The sequence below is a fragment of the Nomascus leucogenys genome, chromosome 22a (assembly GCF_006542625.1).
Source record: "Nomascus leucogenys isolate Asia chromosome 22a, Asia_NLE_v1, whole genome shotgun sequence".
Lineage (NCBI taxonomy): Eukaryota > Metazoa > Chordata > Mammalia > Primates > Hylobatidae > Nomascus > Nomascus leucogenys.
The window spans coordinates 134,068,531-134,091,960 of record NC_044402.1 but is presented as its reverse complement, the minus strand read 5'-3'; the positions used below and the strand labels follow the sequence as shown (position 1 = coordinate 134,091,960).

General features: G+C 38.0%; 1 protein-coding gene across 4 annotated transcripts in view; it reads left to right on the top strand.

Moving 5' to 3' along the window:
* The window catches only part of USP40 (ubiquitin specific peptidase 40), a 93,192-nt gene that overhangs the window by 33,324 nt on the left and 36,438 nt on the right, over positions 1 to 23,430 (top strand). For all 4 annotated transcript variants that reach the window (XR_004027969.1, XM_030803617.1, XM_030803616.1 and 1 more), the window contains 9 exons: positions 871 to 952; positions 2,813 to 2,984; positions 4,819 to 4,903; positions 5,825 to 5,895; positions 6,901 to 7,220; positions 9,316 to 9,439; positions 10,759 to 10,816; positions 21,973 to 22,026; positions 22,796 to 22,884. Coding sequence is in view for 3 of the 4 variants with exons in the window: in XM_030803617.1 (XP_030659477.1) it covers positions 871 to 952; positions 2,813 to 2,984; positions 4,819 to 4,903; positions 5,825 to 5,895; positions 6,901 to 7,220; positions 9,316 to 9,439; positions 10,759 to 10,816; positions 21,973 to 22,026; positions 22,796 to 22,884 (1,055 nt within the window). In the remaining variant the exon portion in view is untranslated. The remainder of the gene's footprint in view (positions 1 to 870; positions 953 to 2,812; positions 2,985 to 4,818; positions 4,904 to 5,824; positions 5,896 to 6,900; positions 7,221 to 9,315; positions 9,440 to 10,758; positions 10,817 to 21,972; positions 22,027 to 22,795; positions 22,885 to 23,430) is intronic.

The following is a 23,430-nucleotide window of genomic DNA, read 5'->3' as shown; positions in this document are numbered from 1 at the left end:
AGACCACGGTGAAACCCCATCTCTACTAAAAAAAAAAAAAAAAAATACAAAAAATTAGCCGGGCGTGGTGGCGGGTGCCTGTAGTCCCAGCTACTCGGAGAGGCTGAGGCAGGAGAATGGCGTGAACCCGGGAGGCGGAGCTTGCAGTGAGCCGAGATCGCGCCACTGCACTCCAGCCTGGGTGACAGAGCAAGACTCCGTCTCATAAAAAAAAAAAAAAAAAAAAAAAAATCCAGAATTTTTACAGTAGTCATTTATTGTATTTGTAATCAAGATGAAAATCTGAGGCCAGGTGTGGTGGCTCATGTCTTTAATCTCAGCACTTTGGGAGGCTGAGACGGGCGGATCACTTGAGGCCAGGAGTTCAAAACCAGCCTGGGCAACATGGCGAAACCCTGTCTCTGCTAAAAATACAAAAATTAGCCAGGTGTGGTGGTACAGCCTATAATCCCAGCTACTCAGAGGCTGAGGCATGAGAATTGCTGGAACCTGAGAGGCAGAGTGAGCTGAGATTGCGCCACTGCACCCCAGCCTGGGCGACAAAGTGAGACTCTGTGTCAAAAAAAAAAAAAAAGAAAAAGGAAAAAAAAAGATGAAAATCTGGGTGTTCTTTTTAAAAAGCATACTTAAAAGAGTTGAAAAAATGGAATTCTTCTAGCTTGTCTTAAAGAACTATTTACTTTTCATTTGTTCTAACTTTTTCATTTTTCAGGTGAGAAAACTGAGATCCTGAGAAAATTCGTATTCACACAGCTAATTAGTAGCAGCTTTCCTAGCTCCCAGGACAGTCCTTTCTAGTCTTCATGCTACCTCTTCCAGCAACCAGATTTCATTTAGCCAACACAAGTTAATGAAAAATTTTGTTCACAGCTCGAGCTAATCCAAGATATGGGGTTCCATGTCATTTACTGAATGAAATGGATGCAGCTAACATTGAACTGCAAACCAAAAGGTAATTTTAAATTGCTTTTAGAGTTAGACTAGTATTCCGGAGAATAAAGATCTAATTTAGGCCTTAAGCATTTAATAATGAAAATTTAAAAAAAAAATAGTCAACTTGTTAATGCAAGTGTGTTTGGCTGCTGAATTTTTATAGTGAGGGTAACTTTAACTCTGAAATTATCCCTTATGTGTGAGAGCGAATTAAAGGGTGACATATAAAACAGCCATTGCTAAGTAGGGATCGAAGCCTAAGAAGAATAGAGAAATCAGTGAGCACATAGTTGGGCTAAATGAATTGTATCCTGGCCTGGCCAGATTATTTCCTTGGGTCCAAAGAGAGCCTGCCATGAAAATCACCCCTCATAGGTAAGTAGTTGTAGTGAACTGGCATGTAGTGAGAGAGGATCAGAGGTGGGCAGATTTTCAAAAGGAGGGAAATATGGATGCTATAACCTGTTGAATGCAGTGCTGATCTTGGGGGAAAGCCTATAATGGATTCTTACTTAAAGAGTTGGTTTGTGAGAACTTTATGATCTCAGCATTCTCTTTTGGGGCCTCACCTTTGACTCTGAACTGCTTCTTTATTTGTGCTCTGTTAGGGTCAATAGGGTATTGGGTTAGGAAAATGGATGTTCCCGTGATCTCCTTGTGGACCCAAATGCCTGATTATATGAGAGGGTGTATTTGACATTTTTACCACTGGCTTGGAGCTGGGGGAAAAAAGTACAGTGAATGACACAAGAGCAAAGAAACAACAAAAACCAAGATACCAAAAAGATTAAAACTTAACAGAGTGAAATATCCTAAGTCTAAAAAATAACCTGCATAAGTGGTCTGGACTAGCAGTTGTTATTTTAAAAAAATAAAAATAAATAAATAAAAGGCAGAGCCTGAGGGGTTGTCGTCAGCCTGCACTAAGGTCTTTCATGTGGTTGTGCTCTCTGACCATGTTCACTGAAGTGTCCTGAAGTACGTGAGTTGTGTTTTTAAGCCTCGTTCCAGCTCCACGTTGGTCAGACCCTACCTGTGTTTCGCGCTGACTTCGAGTCAGCCGAGTGGATTCAGAGAAGAGCAGCCAACACCAGGCTGCTGCCAAGGACTTTTAGCCTGGATAACGTGGTCTTGGGAGGTTCATGCTACTGGCTTCAAATATTTCATGGGGCCAGTCGCAGTGGTTCACACCTGTAATCCCAGCACTTTAGGAGGCTGAGGCAAGTGGATCACCTGAGATCAGGAGTTCAAGACCAGCCTGGTCAACATGGTGAAACCCCATCTCTACCAAAAATACAAAAATTAGCCAGGCATGGTGGCACACACATGTAATCCCAGCTACTCAGGAGGCTGAGGCAGGAGAATCGCTTGAACCTAGGAGGTGGAGGTTGTAGTGAGCCAAGATGGCAGCACTGCACTCCAGCCTCAGCGACAGAGTGAGACTCTGTCTCAAAAAAAAAAAAAAAAAAAATTCATGGGAGAATGTGCAAAATCTAGTGGAAATAAGGATGATAGATGACATAGAAGTGAATCTGCTATTTAACACAATGATGTAAGCAGATCTCTAGCATTTTGTTCATAACTATATTATAATCTCAGAATTAGAAGATTTCAAGTGTCAGCCTTTGTTCAGAGAAATGGAGTTAACATTGCAGCCTACGTTAAAACAGTTTTCTCTTGGAATTCATGGTGACAGAACTGAATTTTTGCTATTGACTGAAAAACTAAAGTGACTAATTGTGGCACGTAGAAGAAAAATTGTTACTTAGGTGGGATAGAGAACTTAATTGTATTATAAGCCAGATATCTTTGGTTTGAGGTAAAACACAGTGTCTGTTATAAAAACACGGTATTTATGTATTTTTGTGCCTCTTTAAAGGGCAGAATGTGATTCTGCAAACAATACTTTTGAATTGCATCTTCACCTGGGCCATCAGTATCATTTCTTCAATGGGGCTCTGCACCCAGTAGTCTCTCAAACAGAAAGCGTGTGGGATTTGACCTTTGATAAAAGAAAAACTTTAGGAGATCTCCGGCAGTCAATATTTCAGGTAATACAGCCTTACTTCCTCTTAATTTAGACATCAAGGACCATCTCCAGCTAGACTCTCCATTTCATTCTGTTTAGGGTACAACTTTATTTTTCAAAGCTGCTTAGGAAGATCTGACATCTGCCACTTCATAGAGGGATGACCCAAATCTTCTCTCCTAAGTCTTTTAGAGAGGCTTTTCTCCACAGCTCCTACCAGCAACTTTTCAGGTGGACAATCAGGCCTGGTACATTTTATTTGAGGGGAAGAAAGAGTATAAAGTTGTCTCTTTTAAATAAATGAAAGCAAATTGCCTTTCAAAGAGAGTGAAAAGATAAAGATGAGCATGTTGTGTAAAACTGAGAACTACTGAACAAATAAAAGCAACTAACTTTATACCCTGTAGTATAGAACAGTATTTATTAATAATATTCTTAAGTGAAGGAAAGTATCTACTAGTCTAGAGTAAAAACAGTGCTGTAGTCTCCAAGTCATTTTTCCGGGTATGTTTTAATGATGATAGCAACAGCAGTGTTCTTTATTTTACTTACACTGCTGTCATGTAAATCATGTGATTTGGTTCTTTAATCTCATGAAGACACATTAGCCCCATTTTGAAGACGAGGCAGTGTGATTTAAAGAGACTCAATGTCTTGCCTGTGATCCTAAATCTAGTTGATGGAGCTGGGACTCTGTCTCCCTACTCTTCATCTAGGGTTTTTTCCTCCTAATCACCCTCCTGCTCCACACTACCTTCTGATCAAGGAAAAGAGAGATAGAAAGTGTTAGCTTTTTGTGTTTTTTCCCAGAAATTAGTTAAACGAATTTTCTGAAAAATCCTATTACCAAAACTATTAGCTTTCTTTCAATTTTCTTCTGCTAAGAAAAGCAAAGCAATTTCCCTTTTAACCTTAGTTAATTTGAAGTTACTTAAATACTAGATCAGTGTCAGGATTTCTAAAGTTGTCTAGTATTTCTGAACTTTTTCATTAGAAATTTATTTCTGAGCCAATTCTGGCACTGTTGATACAGGCGGATGTGGGAATCTGAACCTAGTCTAGGGGGATATTTTAAATGGAAAGGATCTATTCACTTTGTAAGTGTGAGGTACACTCCAGTCTGTGTTTTTTGGTGTTTTAAGTGTATATGCCTACTAACTATTCTCCTAGAAGGAAGCCACTGACAAGAGGCTAGGAAACTTAATTCACAGCAAACTAATCACTTGTAAATAAGAAATTTCTTTTTAAGAAAATACCTTATGGTATTGTAGAGAATGATTAGATAGGAATGACTTTTATGGTGATATTATTTTGGTGACCTTGCCACAGTTCTCAGACTCTCAGATCTATAAACTTAAAGAACAAAGCCATGGTAATCTATTAAGTAAACTGGTAATGCACCTTTATAAATTTGCAATGGGAGACATTCCTTTCAAGCAACTAGAAGATGAGTGTGTGCTAGAGTCAGGGCTGCATTTCCCTCAACATTGCTAATTCCACAAATAAGTCTTGCTCTTTTGAGTAAAAATTCCTAGGCTGACCTGCTCATCAACTTGCTTTCTGAGAAAAGTACTCTTCATATATATTAAGCAGAATTGTTTAGATGGTTGTTGTGCCATTTGTGCAGGCCAGAATTCTTCACTCAGGAATGGAGGAGATTAGCCGTCTTTGGCTTTCACTAAAAATTTAACAAGTGATGCCTTCTTTTCAAGTTTTTGGTGGTGGGTGGGGGTGAGAGTATTCATTTGCTTGCTCTCTGTGTCGTCTTCATATGTGAGTTGGCACAGTAACCTGGAAAGGTGATAACGTATATGTCACTTTTCAACATTCTCTTTTCCTTCATTAATGTTCTTCAGCTGTTAGAATTTTGGGAAGGAGACATGGTTCTTAGTGTTGCAAAGCTTGTACCAGCAGGACTTCACGTATACCAGACACTTGGTGGTAAGATAAATATGAAAACGTAGCAGCTTACTCTATATAGCTACATTTTTGTCCAGCTCACCTGTGATTTTCTACTCTTTGTCAGTCCTTCCCCACCTACTACTTTCTTAACTAAGTAGATTATCTTCACACTGTAAGTTTTCCAAAAGAAATAAAATATCCAAGTTTTAATGTATCTAGTTTATATAATGTGTGAAATTCTTCTAACATGGAAACATTTTATTTTTTCTGAAATTAAGGCTACCTCTACTAAAAATTTCTTGAAAAGCTTTAGAATTTTTTATATTGATACATATTGTTGAGCAACATGGTTTCAAACCATCTGAATCATATTTATATGACTTGATTTTCTGCCCAACTCTCAGCTTCAGATTTTGTAGTAAAACAAGAAATACTTTGAGAGTTTGAAAGCATTTACTTCCTTTAAATAGCAGCAAAACAATGAGAATTAACAGTAGCGGCAGTAACATCTAATTTGGCCCAAAATCTGTAATAGGTGTTTTATGTTAATTATCTCACTTGATTTTCATAAAATTCTTTTATCCTCATTTCATAAATGAGAAAACTGAAGCTGAGAGACTTGAAGCACACAAAGACATACAGCTTGTGTTATGGACATGTTGGTGGAGTTGGGACCATTCCGTGCTTAAGCCTAACTCCTGTTTCCAATGTTATGTGCCTCAAGTACACTTGACCTTTGGATTATCTCTCTTGTCCTGCCACCATGCTCACAAAGCTTTTGTAACGTTTTAAAGAAAAATTAAAAAATGAAATAATGTCAATAGAATAAAAATAATTACTACTTTTTAAATTTTCCTTAGTGAAAATACTTTTTCAAACAAATATTTGTCTTAGCTCTTCCTTTAGCTCAGTCGTTTCTGATGGTCATGATGAATGGTCTCACTGGTGATCTCTTTCTAGGGGATGAACTGACACTGTGTGAAACTGAAATTGCTGATGGGGAAGACATCTTTGTGTGGAATGGGGTGGAGGTAAAAAAAATTACTGAAGAAATATTCGTGATAATTTTGAATGTTTTAAAAGTCGTTGTAATGGCCGGGCATGATGGCTCATGCCTGTAATCTCAGCACTTTGGGAGGGCGAGGCAGGCAGATCACCTGAAGTCAGGAATTCAAGACCAGCCTGGCCAACATGGTGAAACCCCATCTCTACTAAAAATACAAAAATTAGCTGGGCATGGTAGCATATGCCTGTAGTCCCAGTGACTTGGGAGGCTGAGGCAGGCGAATCGCTTGAACCTGGAAAGTGGAGATTGCAGTGAGCTGAGATTATACCACTGCACTCCAGCCTTGGCGACAGGGCAAGACTCCATCTCAAAAAAAAAGTCATTGTAATGAAATTTTATTCAGCCTATGTGAGGGCAATTAGATATTAGAAAACTACTGAAATGCTTGATAAATGTTAGGGACAATCAGTGTCAGTTGTACGTCAAGGAGACATTTCTTGAGCGCCTCTGTTATACCAGGTTGTGCGTCAGATGCTAGGTCAAAGGCCAGTCAGTTGATCTGTGTCCTTTTAGGCCCTTGTCATGTGAAGAACTGCACCATACGTGCTGGAGTAGGGGTCTGTGCATAGTGCCTGTGGGAATTTAGAAGAGTGAGGATCTATACTGAGTTGGGGAATGGGGATGGTTTGGAGGTAGAGAGTGAATTTTCTATCTCTAGAAGATGGCCAGGAGCACTTCAGCCACTCTGTGAACTGACCTTGGCCAATCTGGCTTCATCACCACCCATGATAACTCATAAATCTCTATCTCCAGTCTATCATAGATTTCTCCTAAAAAAAAAAAAAGATAAGAAAGTTTCAGAAGAAAAATCTAAGTTGTTCCTCTGATGCTTAACAGACATTTGTGAAAATTTTATTTTACTTGGAAAAAATGGGGGTTGTTCTCTAAGAGTAATTAATCTTTTACCATGTTATGTTGACAGTGTTGGCAAATATCAGCTGTACTAATGGTTGTCTTGGTATGATTGCAGGTTGGTGGAGTCCACATTCAAACTGGTATTGACTGCGAACCTCTGCTTTTAAATGTTCTTCATCTAGACACAAGCAATGAAGGAGAAAAGTGTTGTCAGGTGATAGAATCTCCACATGTCTTTCCAGCTAACGCAGAAGTGGGCACTGTCCTCACAGCCTTAGCAATCCCAGCAGGTGTCATCTTCATCAACAGTGCTGGATGTCCAGGTGGGGAGGATTGGGCGGCCATCCCCAAGGAAGACATGAGGAAGACGTTCAGGGAGCAAGGGCTCAGAAATGGAAGCTCGATTTTAATTCAGGTTTCTCATGATGATAACAGGTAACTCACTAACAAGAGAAAAAGGATTTCTAAAATTCATTTTAATTACAGTACCACCCAGCAGAACTCTAAAGCTTTATTTTGGTGACAAGAGTTGAATGTTTCTTTATTTCTAGACATTATGTTCTAAATATTGTATACAGGAATGTTTTAGGTTATGTAACTTAGAGAAAAAAATTATGTTTTATAAAGGGACTTTTTGGTAAATGTGGTGAGAAAATTATATAAGTATCCCTGATTTTCTAGACTATGTAGAGTATCAATTAGTTGGCTATAATGCAAAAGTTATCAAGTGAATTCTGATTAGCTATAGTGAATTCTAAAAGTTATCAAGTGAATTCTGATCAGTTATAAAACCGAAGGAAATTCTCACAGAGAAAACTGAAAATTTTCCTGAAGAAGGTATTAACATTATGGCTAAATTGTTTCTGGATATTTTGTTTCAGGAGACCCATAAGACAACTCATTGTTTCCTTATAATCCCTTCTGTGACTCTTGAGAACCCAGTTGCCCAAATAGAGCAGTTACCTGGCGAATTACCCCCACGAATCCTGTGGTCACATTTAAAACTGCATCTCTCTTTTTGTCATCTATGTCTGTGACAGTACATTGCTGTAGTCAATGTGTCATACACTGTAACTGCAATATTTCCATATATTGAAGACTTCAAGCTCCCTGTTTTCTCAGTGCTACAAATTTACTTAGATTGCAGGACATCTGTATCGTTATTTATAGTGGCTTTGATGCAGAGAAGCAGAGCACTTGTGGACCGTTTATTTCGTAGTACACTTAACCACTATTACTCTTGGACAGGGGTTTTCCAGACATTCCCTACCTTGTTTATAAGAACTGTATTTCCTTTATAAAAGGCAGTATGCATTTATTGGGACTGGGGAATACAAAAGTGAAGACAGAAGGGACCCAAAACAGTATCCGTCTTCTCAGCATGCAGTGTTAATCACTGTTAGCATTTGGGTGCCTTTCTTTTTAAACCTAATAATGATTATTTTGTAGATAAGTAGTTGTATCGTGCTTTCCATCGCCCCTGCCCAACCTTGAGATTTGTGGACTCTTTATAAACTGCCTTGGATGCTACATAGTAATCTAGGTGACATTATAGTTTGCCTAACTGTGCTCCTAGGCAAGTCAGTAGGATGTAGTGGGACCTTGGGCAAGGTATTTCATCTTTCTCTGCTCAGTCTTCTCATCTGTAAAATGGGGATAATAACGAGTGCCAACTTCATAGAGTTGAGAGGATTGAAAGAGTTAAGTGCTTACAAAGTACACACAGTAAGTGCTAAATGTTTTAGTTAATATATTACGGCCATTGTCATGATTATCATACAGTTTTTCACTATTTTAAGGTAGTCTTCACGGAGCATCTTGTGCTTCAAACTTTGTTTTATTTGGGATTGCTAGCTTAAGGTAGGAGCTCAGAATGGAATAACTGCAATAAAGAGTAGAATTATGTTTCAGAGCTCTGATGTACATTCCCAAAGAGGACTTCGGCAAGCCCATTAGTGCTTCTGTGTGAATTAGAAAGAAGGCACCTCTTCAGGACCCTTTATTACTATCTGTGGGAAAATGTTAGAACAAGATACTCTCCTGCTGGCTGCTATTATAAAACAAAACTCTATTTAAAAACGCAGTATACAATGTATATGCCATATGTGACACTCCTTAGATGTGGCCCCTTTGTGCAGTGTCAGTCTACAGACTGCACATGGCTGCCCTGTTGTTAAATGAAATCTAGATCCAGTGGAGTAGGCTTCTGGCATAGGTGCTCTTTTAAAGCTCCCCTAGTGATTTGCAGGGTGCAGGCAGAAGCCAGCAACTGATTGTTTACTTACAGAAGTTCTCTGTGAAAAATGTGGCAACAAATTACGTGGGTAAATCAAAGAATATTTGGAGTCATGAATATAGACTGTATAGACTACTGCCTAACATTACCCTGCAAAGGTAGCCCACTTATCATAGCGACGACTCAGTAGAACTTGGTCACCTCTAATTAGTCACACTAAGTGACACACGCAGAGTTTTGGAAGTGATGCCTAAGGAAAGGTATTAATTTCTGATCTTTTCTTTTTACCTACAGCTTGTTGACCAAGGAAGAGAAATGGGTCACTAGTGTGAATGAGATCGACTGGCTCCATGTTAAAAATTTATGCCAGCTAGAATCTGAAGAGAAGCAAGTTAAAATATCAGCAACTGTTAACACAGTGAGTAGAATATAATTAAAGGTTGGCTGATAGATTTTCAGTTAACAGAATTTTATTTAGAAAACAATACCTTAATCTTTCAGAAAAGTTGTCTCAATAGACTTCAGATCTTAGGAAGTCAGCTTTTTATTTAACATTCGATTATTGCTTGTTTACCTATGTTAGCCCTTAGCATATTTCAAGAAAATACATGCCTTTTAAAATTTCCTCCAAAGCCTAGAATTAGAATGTGGGAGTTACTTATTTAGTTAGTTCATGGAATTCTCTGGCTCCCACAAAATGAAATTCTCTGGCTTCCTTGAAAATGCTATTTTCAAGAGTCTTTTCTGTATTTTTTTTAAACCAAGTATACATATGTTTTGGTTTTGTGTTGTGGGCTTCTGTTTTTTAAATTTATCTTAAATTGTTTTACATTATACTCTGTTTTTCTGTAAAGTCAGGTGTTCTTAAAAGGAACTCTTTCAGTTTTCCATTTGAAGACTAGTTTCCTTAAACATCATCTCAGGAAATACCTTTCTATACTTATGTAGTCTCAATTCATTATGGGTTTTTTTTCTGTAACAAGTTGAAACTTACTAGAATGTTGTTTTCTTTTATATAAATATTATAATTTCTTAAAGTGTGTTAATATTTACACTGTATGATGAATACACTAAAGTTCAGAAGATCTAGTACCTTGACCCTAAGTGAGAGACTTTGGTGAAGTCCTTTGTGACTCACTCTGTTTCTTCTTTTCACAGTGTGGGATACTGTGGGAGGATAGATTGTCTGACATCGGTTTTATTCCTAAATTTCCAAGATTTTGTATCCTAGAGGAAATTAGGTTAAACTGAAAGAGGGAAAGAATCTAAAATAAAGTCATTTAAACAGAAATTTTAAATAGTGCACTCAGGCTGATAGTATACATTTTTATTTATGCTTACTGGCCCCACATTCATTATTCCTGACATAGAGAAATGTGATTGCCTGCAGTTTATTTTGTTTGCTTTCATGAGAAAAGTTAGTGGTTTGTCAGCTTATTGCCTTTCAGCTAGTTTCTTTAGTTTCTGTAGTTTTCTACAGTGTCTTTAGTTTTCTATGGGTGTCCTTTCTGTTCCAATGAACATCAATTTGGTAAAAACTTAACTATGAAGATCTAAGTTTTTGCTTTTGATCTTATAAAAGAATTTCAGGGATGGAAAAATTTCCAGTGGGCAAAAACTACTAAATGTCAGGTAATTAATATCTCAAATAATTTGTTTATGCACACAGTGACAATCCTCATTTTCATCTCCTCCCATTTTTTACAACTTAGTCATTATTTTATTTCTCTGTTTTAGATGGTGTTTGATATTCGAATTAAAGCCATAAAGGAATTAAAATTAATGAAGGAACTAGGTAATCATTTACATTTGCTTTTTGGTTCTTAGTTTAGCTCAATTTTGGTCTTGAATTGAAGAAAATATAGGAGAATACAAAAAACAATTTAGGGAAAACTCAGATACCTACCACCCAAAATGGACAAATATTAACATTTTGTCATATGTTTGTTTTTGTTTGAAACATTATAGATGAAGTTAAAGTCCCCTGTGTTCTCCTCCTCAGACGTATTCTTTCTCTCCTTCCCCCGATACAATGAGTATATCTGATGTGGATGTGTATCTAGTCCATGTATTCATGTTGAACTATACTGAATGTACATTCTGCAAACTCACTATTCACTTACCATTAGGCTTTCTGTGACAGCCTTATTAAGATATAATCTACATACCATAAAATTCACTCAGTTTAAGTGTATAATTCAGTAATCATCAGTAAATGTGTAGAGTTCTATAACCATCACCACAATCCAGTTTTAGAATACTTCCATTACTCCAAAAAGATCAGTGTACCCATTTGTATTCCAAGCCCCTGGCAACCACTAATCTGCTTTCTGTCTCTGTAGAGTTTATTTTCTTAATATTTAATATAATTGGAATCATAAAACATATAGTCTTTTGTGTCTGGCTTCTTTCACATAGCATATCATTTTTGAGGTTCATCCATGATTTAGCATGTATCAATAGCTTGTTCCTTTGTATTGCTGACTAGTCTAGTATTCCGTTATAGGGATAGTATCACATTTTGTTTATCCTGGACAAACATGAATTGATGGACATTTGGATTGTTTCTACTTTTGTGCTTTTATGAATAATGCCACTATGAACTTTTACACATAAGTCTTGGTGAGGAGATATGTTTTCATTTCTCTTGGGTACATGTACTGGATTGGAATTGCTGGGTCATATGCAAATTTATGTTTAACTTTATAAGAAACTGCCGTACTATTTTCCAAAGTGACTGAACCATTTATATTCCCACTAGCAGTATGTCAGGGTTGCAGTTTCTACATGTCCTTGTCAATCTATGATTAATTGTGATTATCTTTACTTTTTTTTTTTGAGACAGAGTCTCACTCTGTCAGCCAGGCTAGAGTGCAGTGGCACCATCTCGGCTCACTGCAACCTCCGTCTCCCAGGCTCAAACAGTTTTTCTGCCTCAGCTTCCCAAGTAGCTGGGATTACAGGCATGTGCCACCACGCCCGGGTAATTTTTGTATTTTTAGTAGAGACAGGGTTTCACCATATTGGCCAGGCTGGTCTCAAACTCCTGACCTCAGGTAATCCGCCCGCCTCGGCCTCCCAAAGTGCTGGGATTGCAGGTATGAGACACCGAGCCCAGCCATCTTTTTTTTTTTTTTTTTTTTTTTTTTTTAAGAATCTGCTGTTACTGGTTTGGTTTTGACTTTTTTTTTTTTAACATGTTTTGAGCACAGCTTTTATTGTTATTTTTTCCATAGGCTATTGGGGTACAGGTGGTGTTTGGTTACATGAGTAAATTCTTTAGTGGTGCTCTGTGAGATTTTGGTGCACCCATCACACGAGCAGTATACCACTACACCCTATTTGTAGTCTTTTATCCCCCATCCCCCTCCCACCCTTCCCCCCCAAGTCCCCAAAGTCCACTGTATCATTCTTGTGCCTTTGTGTCCTCATAGCTTAGCTCCCACATATCAGTGAGAACATACGGTGTTTGGTTTTCCATTCCTGAGTTACTTCACTTATAATAATAGTTTCCAACCTCATCCAGGTCACGGCAAATGCCATTAATTCATTCCTTTTTGTGGCTGAGTAGTATTCCATCATACACACACACACACACACACACACACACACACACACACCCACAGTTTCTTTATCCACTCATTGATTGATGGGCATTTGGGTTGGTTCCATGATTTTGCAATTGCAAACTGTGCTGCTATAAACATGCAGGTGCAGGATGGGCACAGTGGCTCACACCTGTAATCCCAGCACTTTGGGAGGCCGAGGTGGGGAGATCACGAGGTCAGGAGATCAAGACCATCCTGGCTAACATGATGAAACCCTGTCTCTACTAAAAAATACAACAAAAATTAGCCGAGTATGGTGGTGTGCGCCTGTAGTCCCAGCTACTGGGGAGGCTGAGGCTGGAGAATGGCATGAACTCAGGAGGCAAAGCTTGTAGTGAGCTGAGATCATGCCAGTGCACTCCAGCCTGGGTGACAGAGTGAGACTCCGTCTCAAAAAAAAAGAGAAAAAAAAAAAAAAACCGTGCATGTGCAAGTATCTTTTTTGTATAATGACTTCTTTTCTTCTGGGTAGATACCAACTAGTGGGATTGCTGGATCAAATGGAAGTTCTACTTTTAGTTCTTTAAGGAATCTCCACACTGATTTCCATAGTGGCTGTACTAGTTTACGTTCCCACCAGCAGTGTTGAAGTATTCCCTAATCACCATATCCACACCAACATGGCCATTCTACTGAATGTGAATTAGTATCTTAATGCATGTAAATTTAGCAAGAACTCAAAATCATATACAGAAATTCATTGCCTTTTTACCTACCAGCAACAACAAGAAAATTGACATCAAAATTAAGAAAATATCAACAACAAGAAAATTGACATCAAAATTAAGAAAATATTTATAATAGCATAAAATATTATGGAATACTTAGACATAAATGAGCAAAATATGTGCAAGACCTGTACACTAAAAACTAGAAAATACTGCTGTGAGATATTTAAGAAGACCTGAATAAATAAAGCAATATACAACATTCACGAATCAGACAACACAATATTCTTTTTTTTTTTTTTTTCAGTTTGAGGCAGAGTCTTGCTCTGTCCCCAAGGCTGGAGTACAGGGCAGCAATCTTGGCTCACTACAACCTCTGTCTCCTGGGTTCAAGCGATTCTCTTGCCTCAGCTTCCCGAATATCTGGGTTACAGGCACCTGCCACCACGTCCAGCTAATTTTTTTTTTTTTTTTTCGAGACAGTCTCGCTCTGTCATCCAGGCTAGAGTGCAGTTGGTGCGATCTTGGCTCACTGCAATGTCCGCTTCCCGGGTTCACGCCATTCTCCTGCCTCAGCCTCCTGAGTAGCTGGGGCTACAGGTGCCCGCCACCACGCCTGGCTAATTTTTAGTGGAGATGGGGTTTCACTGTGTTAGCCAGGATGGTCTTGATCTCCTGACCTCGTGATCCGCCCGCCTAAGCTTTCCAAAGTGCTGGGATTACAGGTGTGAGCCACCGCACCTGGCCAGATGATACAATATTCTTAAGAGGATAATTCTTCCCCAGTTGATTTGTAGATTTAATATATTCTTACACAGAATCTTAACATTTTTTAAAGAAATTGACAAGCTGACTCTACAATTTTTATGGAAATACTTAGAATTTAAAGTGGCCATAACACTTTTGAAAACGAGAACAAAGTTGGAAAAGTTACACTATCTGATATCAAGGCTTACTCTAGACAGTGCATATTGGCATACAGGTAGACATATAGAGAGGAGGTCAGCAAACTATGGTCTACAACCTGTTTTTTTTCAGCCAGTGGGCAAAGAATAGTTTTCGCACTAGTAAAGGGCTTTTTAAAGAAGAAGAATGTGCAACAGAGATCACGTGGCCCGTGAAGCCTAAAATATTTACAGTGGAACTTAGAGAATCTAGAAATAGGTGCATAGTCGTTGACTTTCAACAAAGGTGCCAAGGTATTTTCATGCAGAGAGATAGTATTTTTTCAACAAACAGTGCAGGGCCATTTGGATATTTGTATGTGCAGAAATGAACCTCAAGCTTTACTTCGCCTGATGCAAAAATTAAATGGATCATACAACTAAAAGTTAAAACCTAAAACTACAAAATTTCTGGGAGAAAACATATGAGGAAATCTTTGTTACTTTATCATAAGGAAAGGTTTTTGAGGCCGGGCGCGGTGGCTCACGCTTGTAATCCCAGCACTTTGGGAGGCCGAGGCGGGTGGATCACGAGGTCAGGAGATGGAGACCACGGTGAAACCCCATCTCTACTAAAAATGCAAACAATTAGCCGGGCATGGTGGTGGGTGCCTGTAGTCCCAGCTACTCGGAGAGGCTGAGGCAGGAGAATGGTGTGAACCCGGGAGGCGGAGCTTGCAGTGAGCCGAGATCGCGCCACTGCACTCCAGCCTGGGTGACAGAGCGAGACTCCGTCTCCAAAAAAAAAAAAAAAGGAAAGGTTTTTGTATTCTTAAAGATAGGACTCAAAAGCACAAACCATGGAAGAAAAGCCAAATTAATTTACATTAAAATTTAAAACTTCTACTCTTCAAAAGGCATTTGAAAAGGCAAGCCACAAACTGGGAGAAAATATTTATGAAACACGTATTTGACAATCAACTTACATTCAGAATATTAAAAAAAAAAACCTTGTAACCTAACCCAAGTTTAGAATCTTGAACAGACACTTTACAAAAGAAGACCTATCTATGAATGACCAGTAAGTACAGGGAAAAATGCTCAGAATCATTAGCAATCAAATTAAAAGCATAATGACACCCTACTGTGCACCCAGTGGAATAAATAAAACTTAAAATGTTAGGTCAACCAAGTGTTAGCAAGGATGTGGAGCAAGTGGAACTCCCATATGTTGCTGGTGGGAGGGTAAAATGGGTACAGCCACTTTGGAAAAGTTAGCTTATTTCTTATAAATTTAAACATCCACTTACCAATTGTACATCTAGGTATTTACTGAATAAGAGTTAAAACATATATACTTATAAAGACATAAATGTTCCTAACCCCAAACTGGAAGCAATCCTAGAGCCCATGAGCAGGCGAATGGATGAACAAATGATGATACTTGTATTTAAGCAATGGATGCTGTTCGTCACTGAAGAGCAAGGCACTGCTAGTTCCACCACATGCAACACATGAATGCATCCCAAAGTCATTATGCCAAGAGAAAGAAAGTAGATGCAAAAGAGTATATATTGTGTTCCATACATAGGACACTTCAGACAAATAAAATCTAAGCTGTAGTTACAGAAGGCAGATCAGGATTGGGAGGAAGAGGGATTGGCTGCAAATTGACACAGGGAGTTTTAGGGGGGATGATGTAAATTATACCTCAGTTTGCTGGTGGTTACCAGATGTTTATATACTTATCAAACTATTAACTGTACATTTAAACCAGATGTATTTTATTATAAGGAAATTATAACTCAGTAAAGTCCATTAAAAGTCATTGGTTTATTAAATGCATAGTTTGCTGTCATCCCCTGTAACTTGTCTCCCTTCTTCCACTCTTGCCCCCCTCCAAACCATTTGATCATCGTCAATACTTGTGAATTAGATCCTGTCACTCCTCCGCACAAAGCCCTCTAGTGCTTTCCATTGCACTTAGGTTAATTCCTTAACCTAACCTACAAGAACCTGGATAATTTGACCCCTGCTTAACTGTAACCTTGTTGTGATCTGCTTTTCTGCATACTCACAACTCACTTCCCGTGCTGACTTTTCTGCGTTTCTCAGTGCACAAGCTCTCTTTAACCCCCAAGACTTCTTAGTGCTCAGTCTCTCTTTCAACTCTCTTCCCTTTGCTTTTAACTTCAGCTGTTTATTTGGTCTCATCTGAAATGTTCCTTCTCCTTTCATCCCTGACCACACAATCCCAGTTAATCTTGCTGATGTACTCTCCTAACACCCTGTACTTTTCCTTCATAGCGTTTATCACTGTAGCTGCCCTTTTATTTGTGTTTTTAACATCCACCTCCCCCATTAGACAAGGTTCTGTGAGGACTGAGTTTACACTGCTTTGCTTACCACTGTGTTTCCAGTTTCTAGCACAGTGCCTGGCACATAGACAATACACAGTAAGTACCTGTTCAGTGAAAAGCAGCAGATTTCAAAGAGACAGTATTTTAAAAGCACTTTTTAAGTTGGGGAACTCTTTAAGTAAATTGTTTCCGCTGACAAGAGATTTATGTGAGAATTTTTTTTTTATTATTATACTTTAGGTTTTAGGGTACATGTGCACAATGTGCAGGTTTGTTACATATGTATCCATGTGCCATGTTGATTTCCTGCACCCATTAACTCGTCATTTAGCATTAGGTATATCTCCTAATGCTTTCCCTCCCCCCTCCCCCCACCCCACAACAGTCCCCGGAATGTGATGTTCCCCTTCCTGTGTCCATGAGTTCTCATTGTTCAATTCCCACCTATGAGTGAGAACATGCGGTGTTTGGTTTTTTGTCCTTGCGATAGTTTACTGAGAATGATGCTTTCCAGTTTCATCCATGTCCCTACAAAGGACACGAACTCATCATTTTTTATGGCTGCATAGTATTCCATGGTGTATATGTGCCACATTTTCTTAATCCAGTCTATCGTTGTTGGACATTTGGGTTGGTTCCAACCCTTTGCTATTGTGAATAGTGCCGCAATAAACATACGTGTGCATGTGTCTTTATAGCAGCATGATTTATAGTCCTTTGGGTATATACCCAGTAATGGGATGGCTGGGTCAAATGGTATTTCTAGTTCTAGATCCCTGAGGAATCGCCACACTGACTTCCACAATGGTTGAACTAGTTTACAGTCCCACCAACAGTGTAAAAGTGTTCCTATTTCTCCACATCCTCTCCAGCACCTGTTGTTTCCTGTTTTTTTAATGATGGCCATTCTAACTGGTGTGAGATGGTATCTCACTGTGGTTTTGATTTGCATTTCTCTGATGGCCAGTGATGATGAGCATTTCTTCATGTGTTTTTTGGCTGCATAAATGTCTTCTTTTGAGAAGTGTCTGTTCATGTCCTTTGCCCACCTTTTGATGGGGTTGTTTGTTTTTTTCTTGTAAATTTGTTTGAGTTCATTGTAGATTCTGGATATTAGCCCTTTGTCAGATGAGTAGGTTGCAAAAATTTTCTCCCATTCTGTAGGTTGCCTGTTCATTCTGATGATAGTTTCTTTTGCTGTGCAGAAGCTCTTTAGTTTAATTAGATCCCATTTGTCAATTTTGGCTTTTGTTGCCATTGCTTTTGGTGTTTTAGACATGAAGTCCTTGTCCACCCCTATGTCCTGAATGGTATTGCCTAGGTTTTCTTGTAGGATTTTAATGGTTTTAGGTCTAACATTTAAGTCTTTAATCCATTTTGAATTAATTTTTGTATAAGGTGTAAGGAAGGGATCCAGTTTCAGCTTTCTACATATGGCTAGTCAGTTTTCCCAGCACCATTTATTAAATAGGGAATCCTTTCCCCATTTCTTGTTTTTGTCAGGTTTGTCAAAGATCAGATAGTTGTAGATATGCGGCATCATTTCTGAGGGCTCTGTTCTGTTCCATTGATCTATATCTCTGTTGTGGTACCAGTACCATGCCGTTTTGGTTACTGTAGCCTTGTAGTATAGTTTGAAGTCAGGTAGCGTGATGCCTCCAGCTTTGTTCTTTTGGCTTAGGATTGACTTGGCGATGCGGGCTCTTTTTTGGTTCCATATGAACTTTAAAGTAGTTTTTTCCAATTCTGTGAAGAAAGTCATTGGTAGCTTGATGGGGATGGCATTGAATCTATAAATTACTTTGGGCAGTATGGCCATTTTCACGATATTGATTCTTCCAACCCATGAGCATGGAATGTTCTTCCATTTGTTTGTATCCTCTTTTATTTCATTGAGCAGTGGTTTGTAGTTCTCCTTGAAGAGGTCCTTCACATCCCTTGTAAGTTGGATTCCTAGGTATTTTATTCTCTTTGAAGCAATTGTGAATGGGAGTTCACTCATGATTTGGCTCTCTGTTTGTCTGTGATTGGTGTACAAGAATGCTTGTGATTTTTGTACATTGATTTTGTATCCTGAGACTTTGCTGAAGTTGCTAATCAGCTTAAGGAGATTTTGGGCTGAGACAATGGGATTTTCTAGATATACAATCATGTCATCTGCAAACAGGGACAATTTGACTTCCTCTTTTCCTAATTGAATACCCTTTATTTCCTTCTCCTGCCTGATTGCCCTGGCCAGAACTTCCAGCACTATGTTGAATAGGAGCGGTGAGAGAGGGCATCCCTGTCTTGTGCCAGTTTTCAGAGGGAATGCTTCCAGTTTTTGCCCATTCAGTATGATATTGGCTGTGGGTTTGTCGTATACAGCTCTTATTATTTTGAGATACGTCCCATCAATACCTAATTTATTGAGAGTTTTTAGCATGAAGGGTTGTTGAATTTTATCAAAGGCCTTTTCTGCATCTATTGAGATAATCATGTGGTTTTTGTCTTTGGTTCTGTTTATATGCTGGATTACATTTATTGATTTGCGTATGTTGAACCAGCCTTGCATCCCAGGGATGAAGCCCACTTGATCATGGTGTATAAGCTTTTTGATGTGCTGCTGGATTCGGTTTGCCAGTATTTTATTGAGGATTTTTGCATCAATGTTCATCAAGGATATTGGTCTAAAATTCTCTTTTTTGGTTGTGTCTCTGCCTGGCTTTGGTATCAGGACGATGCTGGCTTCATAAAATGTGTTAGGGAGGATTCCCTCTTTTTCTATCGATTGGAATAGTTTCAGAAGGAATGGTACCAGTTCCTCCTTGTACCTTTGGTAGAATTCAGCTGTGAATCCATCAGGTCCTAGACTCTTTTTGGTTGGTAAGCTATTGATTATTGCCACAATTTCAGAACCTGTTATTGGTCTATTCAGAGATTCGACTTCTTCCTGATTTAGTCTTGGGAGGGTGTATTTGTCAAGGAATTTATCCATCTCTTCTAGATTTTCTAGTTTATTTGCATAGAGGTGTTTGTAGTATTCTCTGATGGTAGATTGTATTTCTGTGGGATCGGTGGTGATATCCCCTTTTTCATTTTTTATTGCATCTATTTGATTCTTCTCTCTTTTCTTCTTTATTAGTCTTGCTAGCGGTCTATCAATTTTGTTGATCTTCTCAAAAAACCAGCTCCTGGATTCATTAATTTTTTGAAGGGTTTTTTGTGTCTCTATTTCCTTCAGTTCTGCTCTGATTTTAGTTATTTCTAGCCTTCTGCTAGCTTTTGAATGTGTTTGCTCTTGCTTTTCTAGTTCTTTTAATTGTGATGTTAGGGTGTCAATTTTGGATCTTTCCTGCTTTCTCTTGTGGGCATTTAGTGCTATAAATTTCCCTCTACACACTGCTTTGAATGTGTCCCAGAGACTCTGGTATGTTGTGTCTTTGTTCTCGTTGGTTTCAAAGAACATCTTTATTTCTGCCTTCATTTCATTATGTACCCAATAGTCATTCAGGAGCAGGTTGTTCAGTTTCCATGTAGTTGAGCGGTTTTGAGTGAGTTTTTTAATCCTGAGTTCTAGTTTGATTGCACTGTGGTCTGAGAGACAGTTTGTTATAATTTCTGTTCTTTTACATTTGCTGAGGAGAGCTTTACTTCCAACTATGTGGTCAATTTTGGAATAGGTGTGGTGTGGTGCTGAAAAAAATGTATATTCTGTTGATTTGGGGTGGAGAGTTCTGTAGATGTCTATTAGGTCCACTTTGTTTAGAGCTGAGTTCAATTCCTGGATATCCCTGTTAACTTTCTGTCTCGATGATCTGTCTAATGTTGACAGTGGGGTGTTAAAATCTCCCATTATTATTGTGTGGGAGTTTAAGTCCCTTTGTAGGTCACTCAGGACTTGCTTTATGAATCTGGGTGCTCCTGTGTTGGGTGCATATATATTTAGGATAGTTAGCTCTTCTTGTTGGATTGATCCCTTTACCATTATGTAATGGCCTTCTTTGTCTCTTTTGATCTTTGTTTGTTTAAAGTCTATTTTATCAGAGACTAGAATTGTATGCTAGCCTCATATTACTGTAATACAAGATATTGAACTCAGGAATCTCAGAAAGAGATTCTGCTGTGGTCTAATAAAGTTAGAACTTCTAAGGCTCATACCATTGTTGTCTATTCAGAACACTCAACCTTCCCCCACCCCTCCAATTTATGTCCTACTTTTTAAGAATTCTGTTTGAACTGAAAACTTGGTATGCCCCTTCCAAGCACCAGGGGATCTTGAAGAAATATATTCTTCCAAAGCAAGAATCTGTATCCTCAAACATAGCACATGCTGGCCCATTTAATAAGCATAAAATCACCCAACATATTTTAAATATAGGCAGTCTGCTTGTACTGTTCTGACATGCACAAATTTCATCACTACCATTTAGTTATATAACATCAGTCCCCCAGCAAGATGGTTAAAATTTCAGCAACTATGGTATATGGTATATTAACTGTAACTGAATAAAGTACACACTTGACTGCCAGCTCTTCAGGGCACAATTCATCACATAAATAACACATGTGCACCACAAGCAGTAACATTCACTTCAGTTCTTTCAAGTCTGCTGGTGGTTTGTCACTGCATGTACACTTCACTTTACTACACAGACAGCAAAGCATGTAGTTGTGTTGCAGTGCTAAACCCACCATGATATTTTACAAGAATACATAATCGAAAGAGGGAATTGACCAACAGAGAAGAAAGTACACAAAGAAACGAAAGTATATGGAGTTATAGAAGCAGCAGCTACCTCTGGGAATGTTGACCCTGCTGTCACTCAAGAGACTGTAGATATTGGAAGCTGATCCAAACTTAGAAAGGAGTATGACAGTTTGCCACAGGACAGGAAAGATAGCACTCCATAGTATAAGCTATACAATGAGAAGAAACCAAGCCCTGTTTAAACTACTCTTCATATGTAATTTACAAAGACAGAAAACATTTTAATTCTCAAAGATTCTAGTATTTTAAATTATAGTATGAATATTGGTTTTACTGTTTTTTCCTTTCCCAATACATATATTAATAATGAAGAGGGTTTTAAATGTTTCAACAAAAATTTTTAAGTGTCATGGAACGATTGTAATTTTTCCATTGATTATTAAGATTGTTTGGCACAGTTTCACCTGGTACTTTTAGTCTTGCACTACTGCACAAAACAAAGACTGCCTGTACTTACTTTGCGGGTTTTTCTTTGGTTGGTGGGGGGTTTTTGGTTTGTTTTTGTTTTTAGCTTTCTGTAGTTTTCTGCTAATTAACACAATACAGCATCTCTCTTTTGTTTTCTGTGTTTGATGCTGTAACCAGCTTCCTTTTATTTTGATAATAGGATGAGGGTTATTAATTCCTAGCTCTCTAAGAAAAATAATATACTAAGAAAAATAATATTCCTTTTATATATAGCTGACAACAGCTGTTTGAGACCTATTGATAGAAATGGGAAGCTTCTTTGTCCAGGTAAATCTTTTTGATAACTTTCAAAAGATAGCTTATACTCATCTGTCTTTCTTGATAAATAGTGGCCTCCAGTACCTAATATTTAAAAATTGCCTTTTGGAAACTGATTTATAGGACATATTTTCATCCAGGTATCTTACCCTTATATTACAGAAAACCTTAACCAGAAACAAACACTTCTGTTTTCTAAATGAAACACCGTTCTTTCTGATTATCTGATTCTCATTTTAGTCACGGGTTTGATCTAGTTATATTTTTTCCAGCTTTATCTTCAAAATTTTTCCATTTTTTGCAAATTTTATCGTGATACCAATTATGAAATAAAATCTTCAGTTCTCATCTCTGTATCACCTCTTACCATTAGATTTAATTTAGTCACGGATGAGCCTAATTATTGACAATAATAACAATCTCAACTTTAAACTTCAAAGAAGCTACTTCTTCATTTATGGATTGATTTGGATTATCTGGCTTTTAATCCATATAAACAACAGCTCTTTGAACAAGTCATTTTTATTAAGTAGGAAACTAGACATTCATAGCTTCCATTTAGCATTGTTATGTAGAAAACAGGAACAAAATATCCTAGAGTATGGAAATTGAAAATCAAACCTAATCTTAGTGCATGTAATCCTTTTGCCTGAAGTGCAACTCGTTTTTCTTCGTTCTTGATATTCTTGATTTTCAAAGAAATACTGATTTCAGTATTTATTTTTCTTAGAGAGCTAGGAATTAATAACCTTCATCATGTTATCAAAATTTTTTTAAGTGCCGGACAGCTATACTTTGAAGGAAGCAGAATTGAAGATGGGAAGTTCATTGGGACTGTGTCTTGGAAAAGCACCAAGTTCATCTCAGGTAAAATAAGGTCACCTGTTTCAAAACAAAATCGATCCTTCCATAACCAGAATTATAACAGTATCTTAACTACTCCAGTAATATTGTTTTTCTCTAAAAGTTTTTTTCTTAAATCATACATTTTATTTTAGGAATATATCCTTATAGTTCTAGATGTTTAAATATAAAATATGCCAAAGCATATTTATGTTTCTTTTTCTATGAAGATTTTGTGGTTAAAAGGAATCTTTAATGTTGAGTGGCCACCACTTTCAACCACTATATTTCCTAAGTTCTAAGATACACCTTTTTCCCACGTTTTTACGTCTGTGAGATTAGGTTGCATCTTATAGTCAGGGACGTTCTGCAGTTACAGCTGACACTGGTACAGAAAATAGTAAGTCTAACACTCAGTAGCATTTTAGGTTTAGTGAAACACAGTTTATTAATTTTGGACTTAATTACTCTCTGCACTAATACAGTAGTCTCAGAGCAGCCTCCGTTTCCCCTTGTCTTTATCAGTGTCCATTTTCAGTATAAAACACCATCAGGTTTGACCTTTGCCAG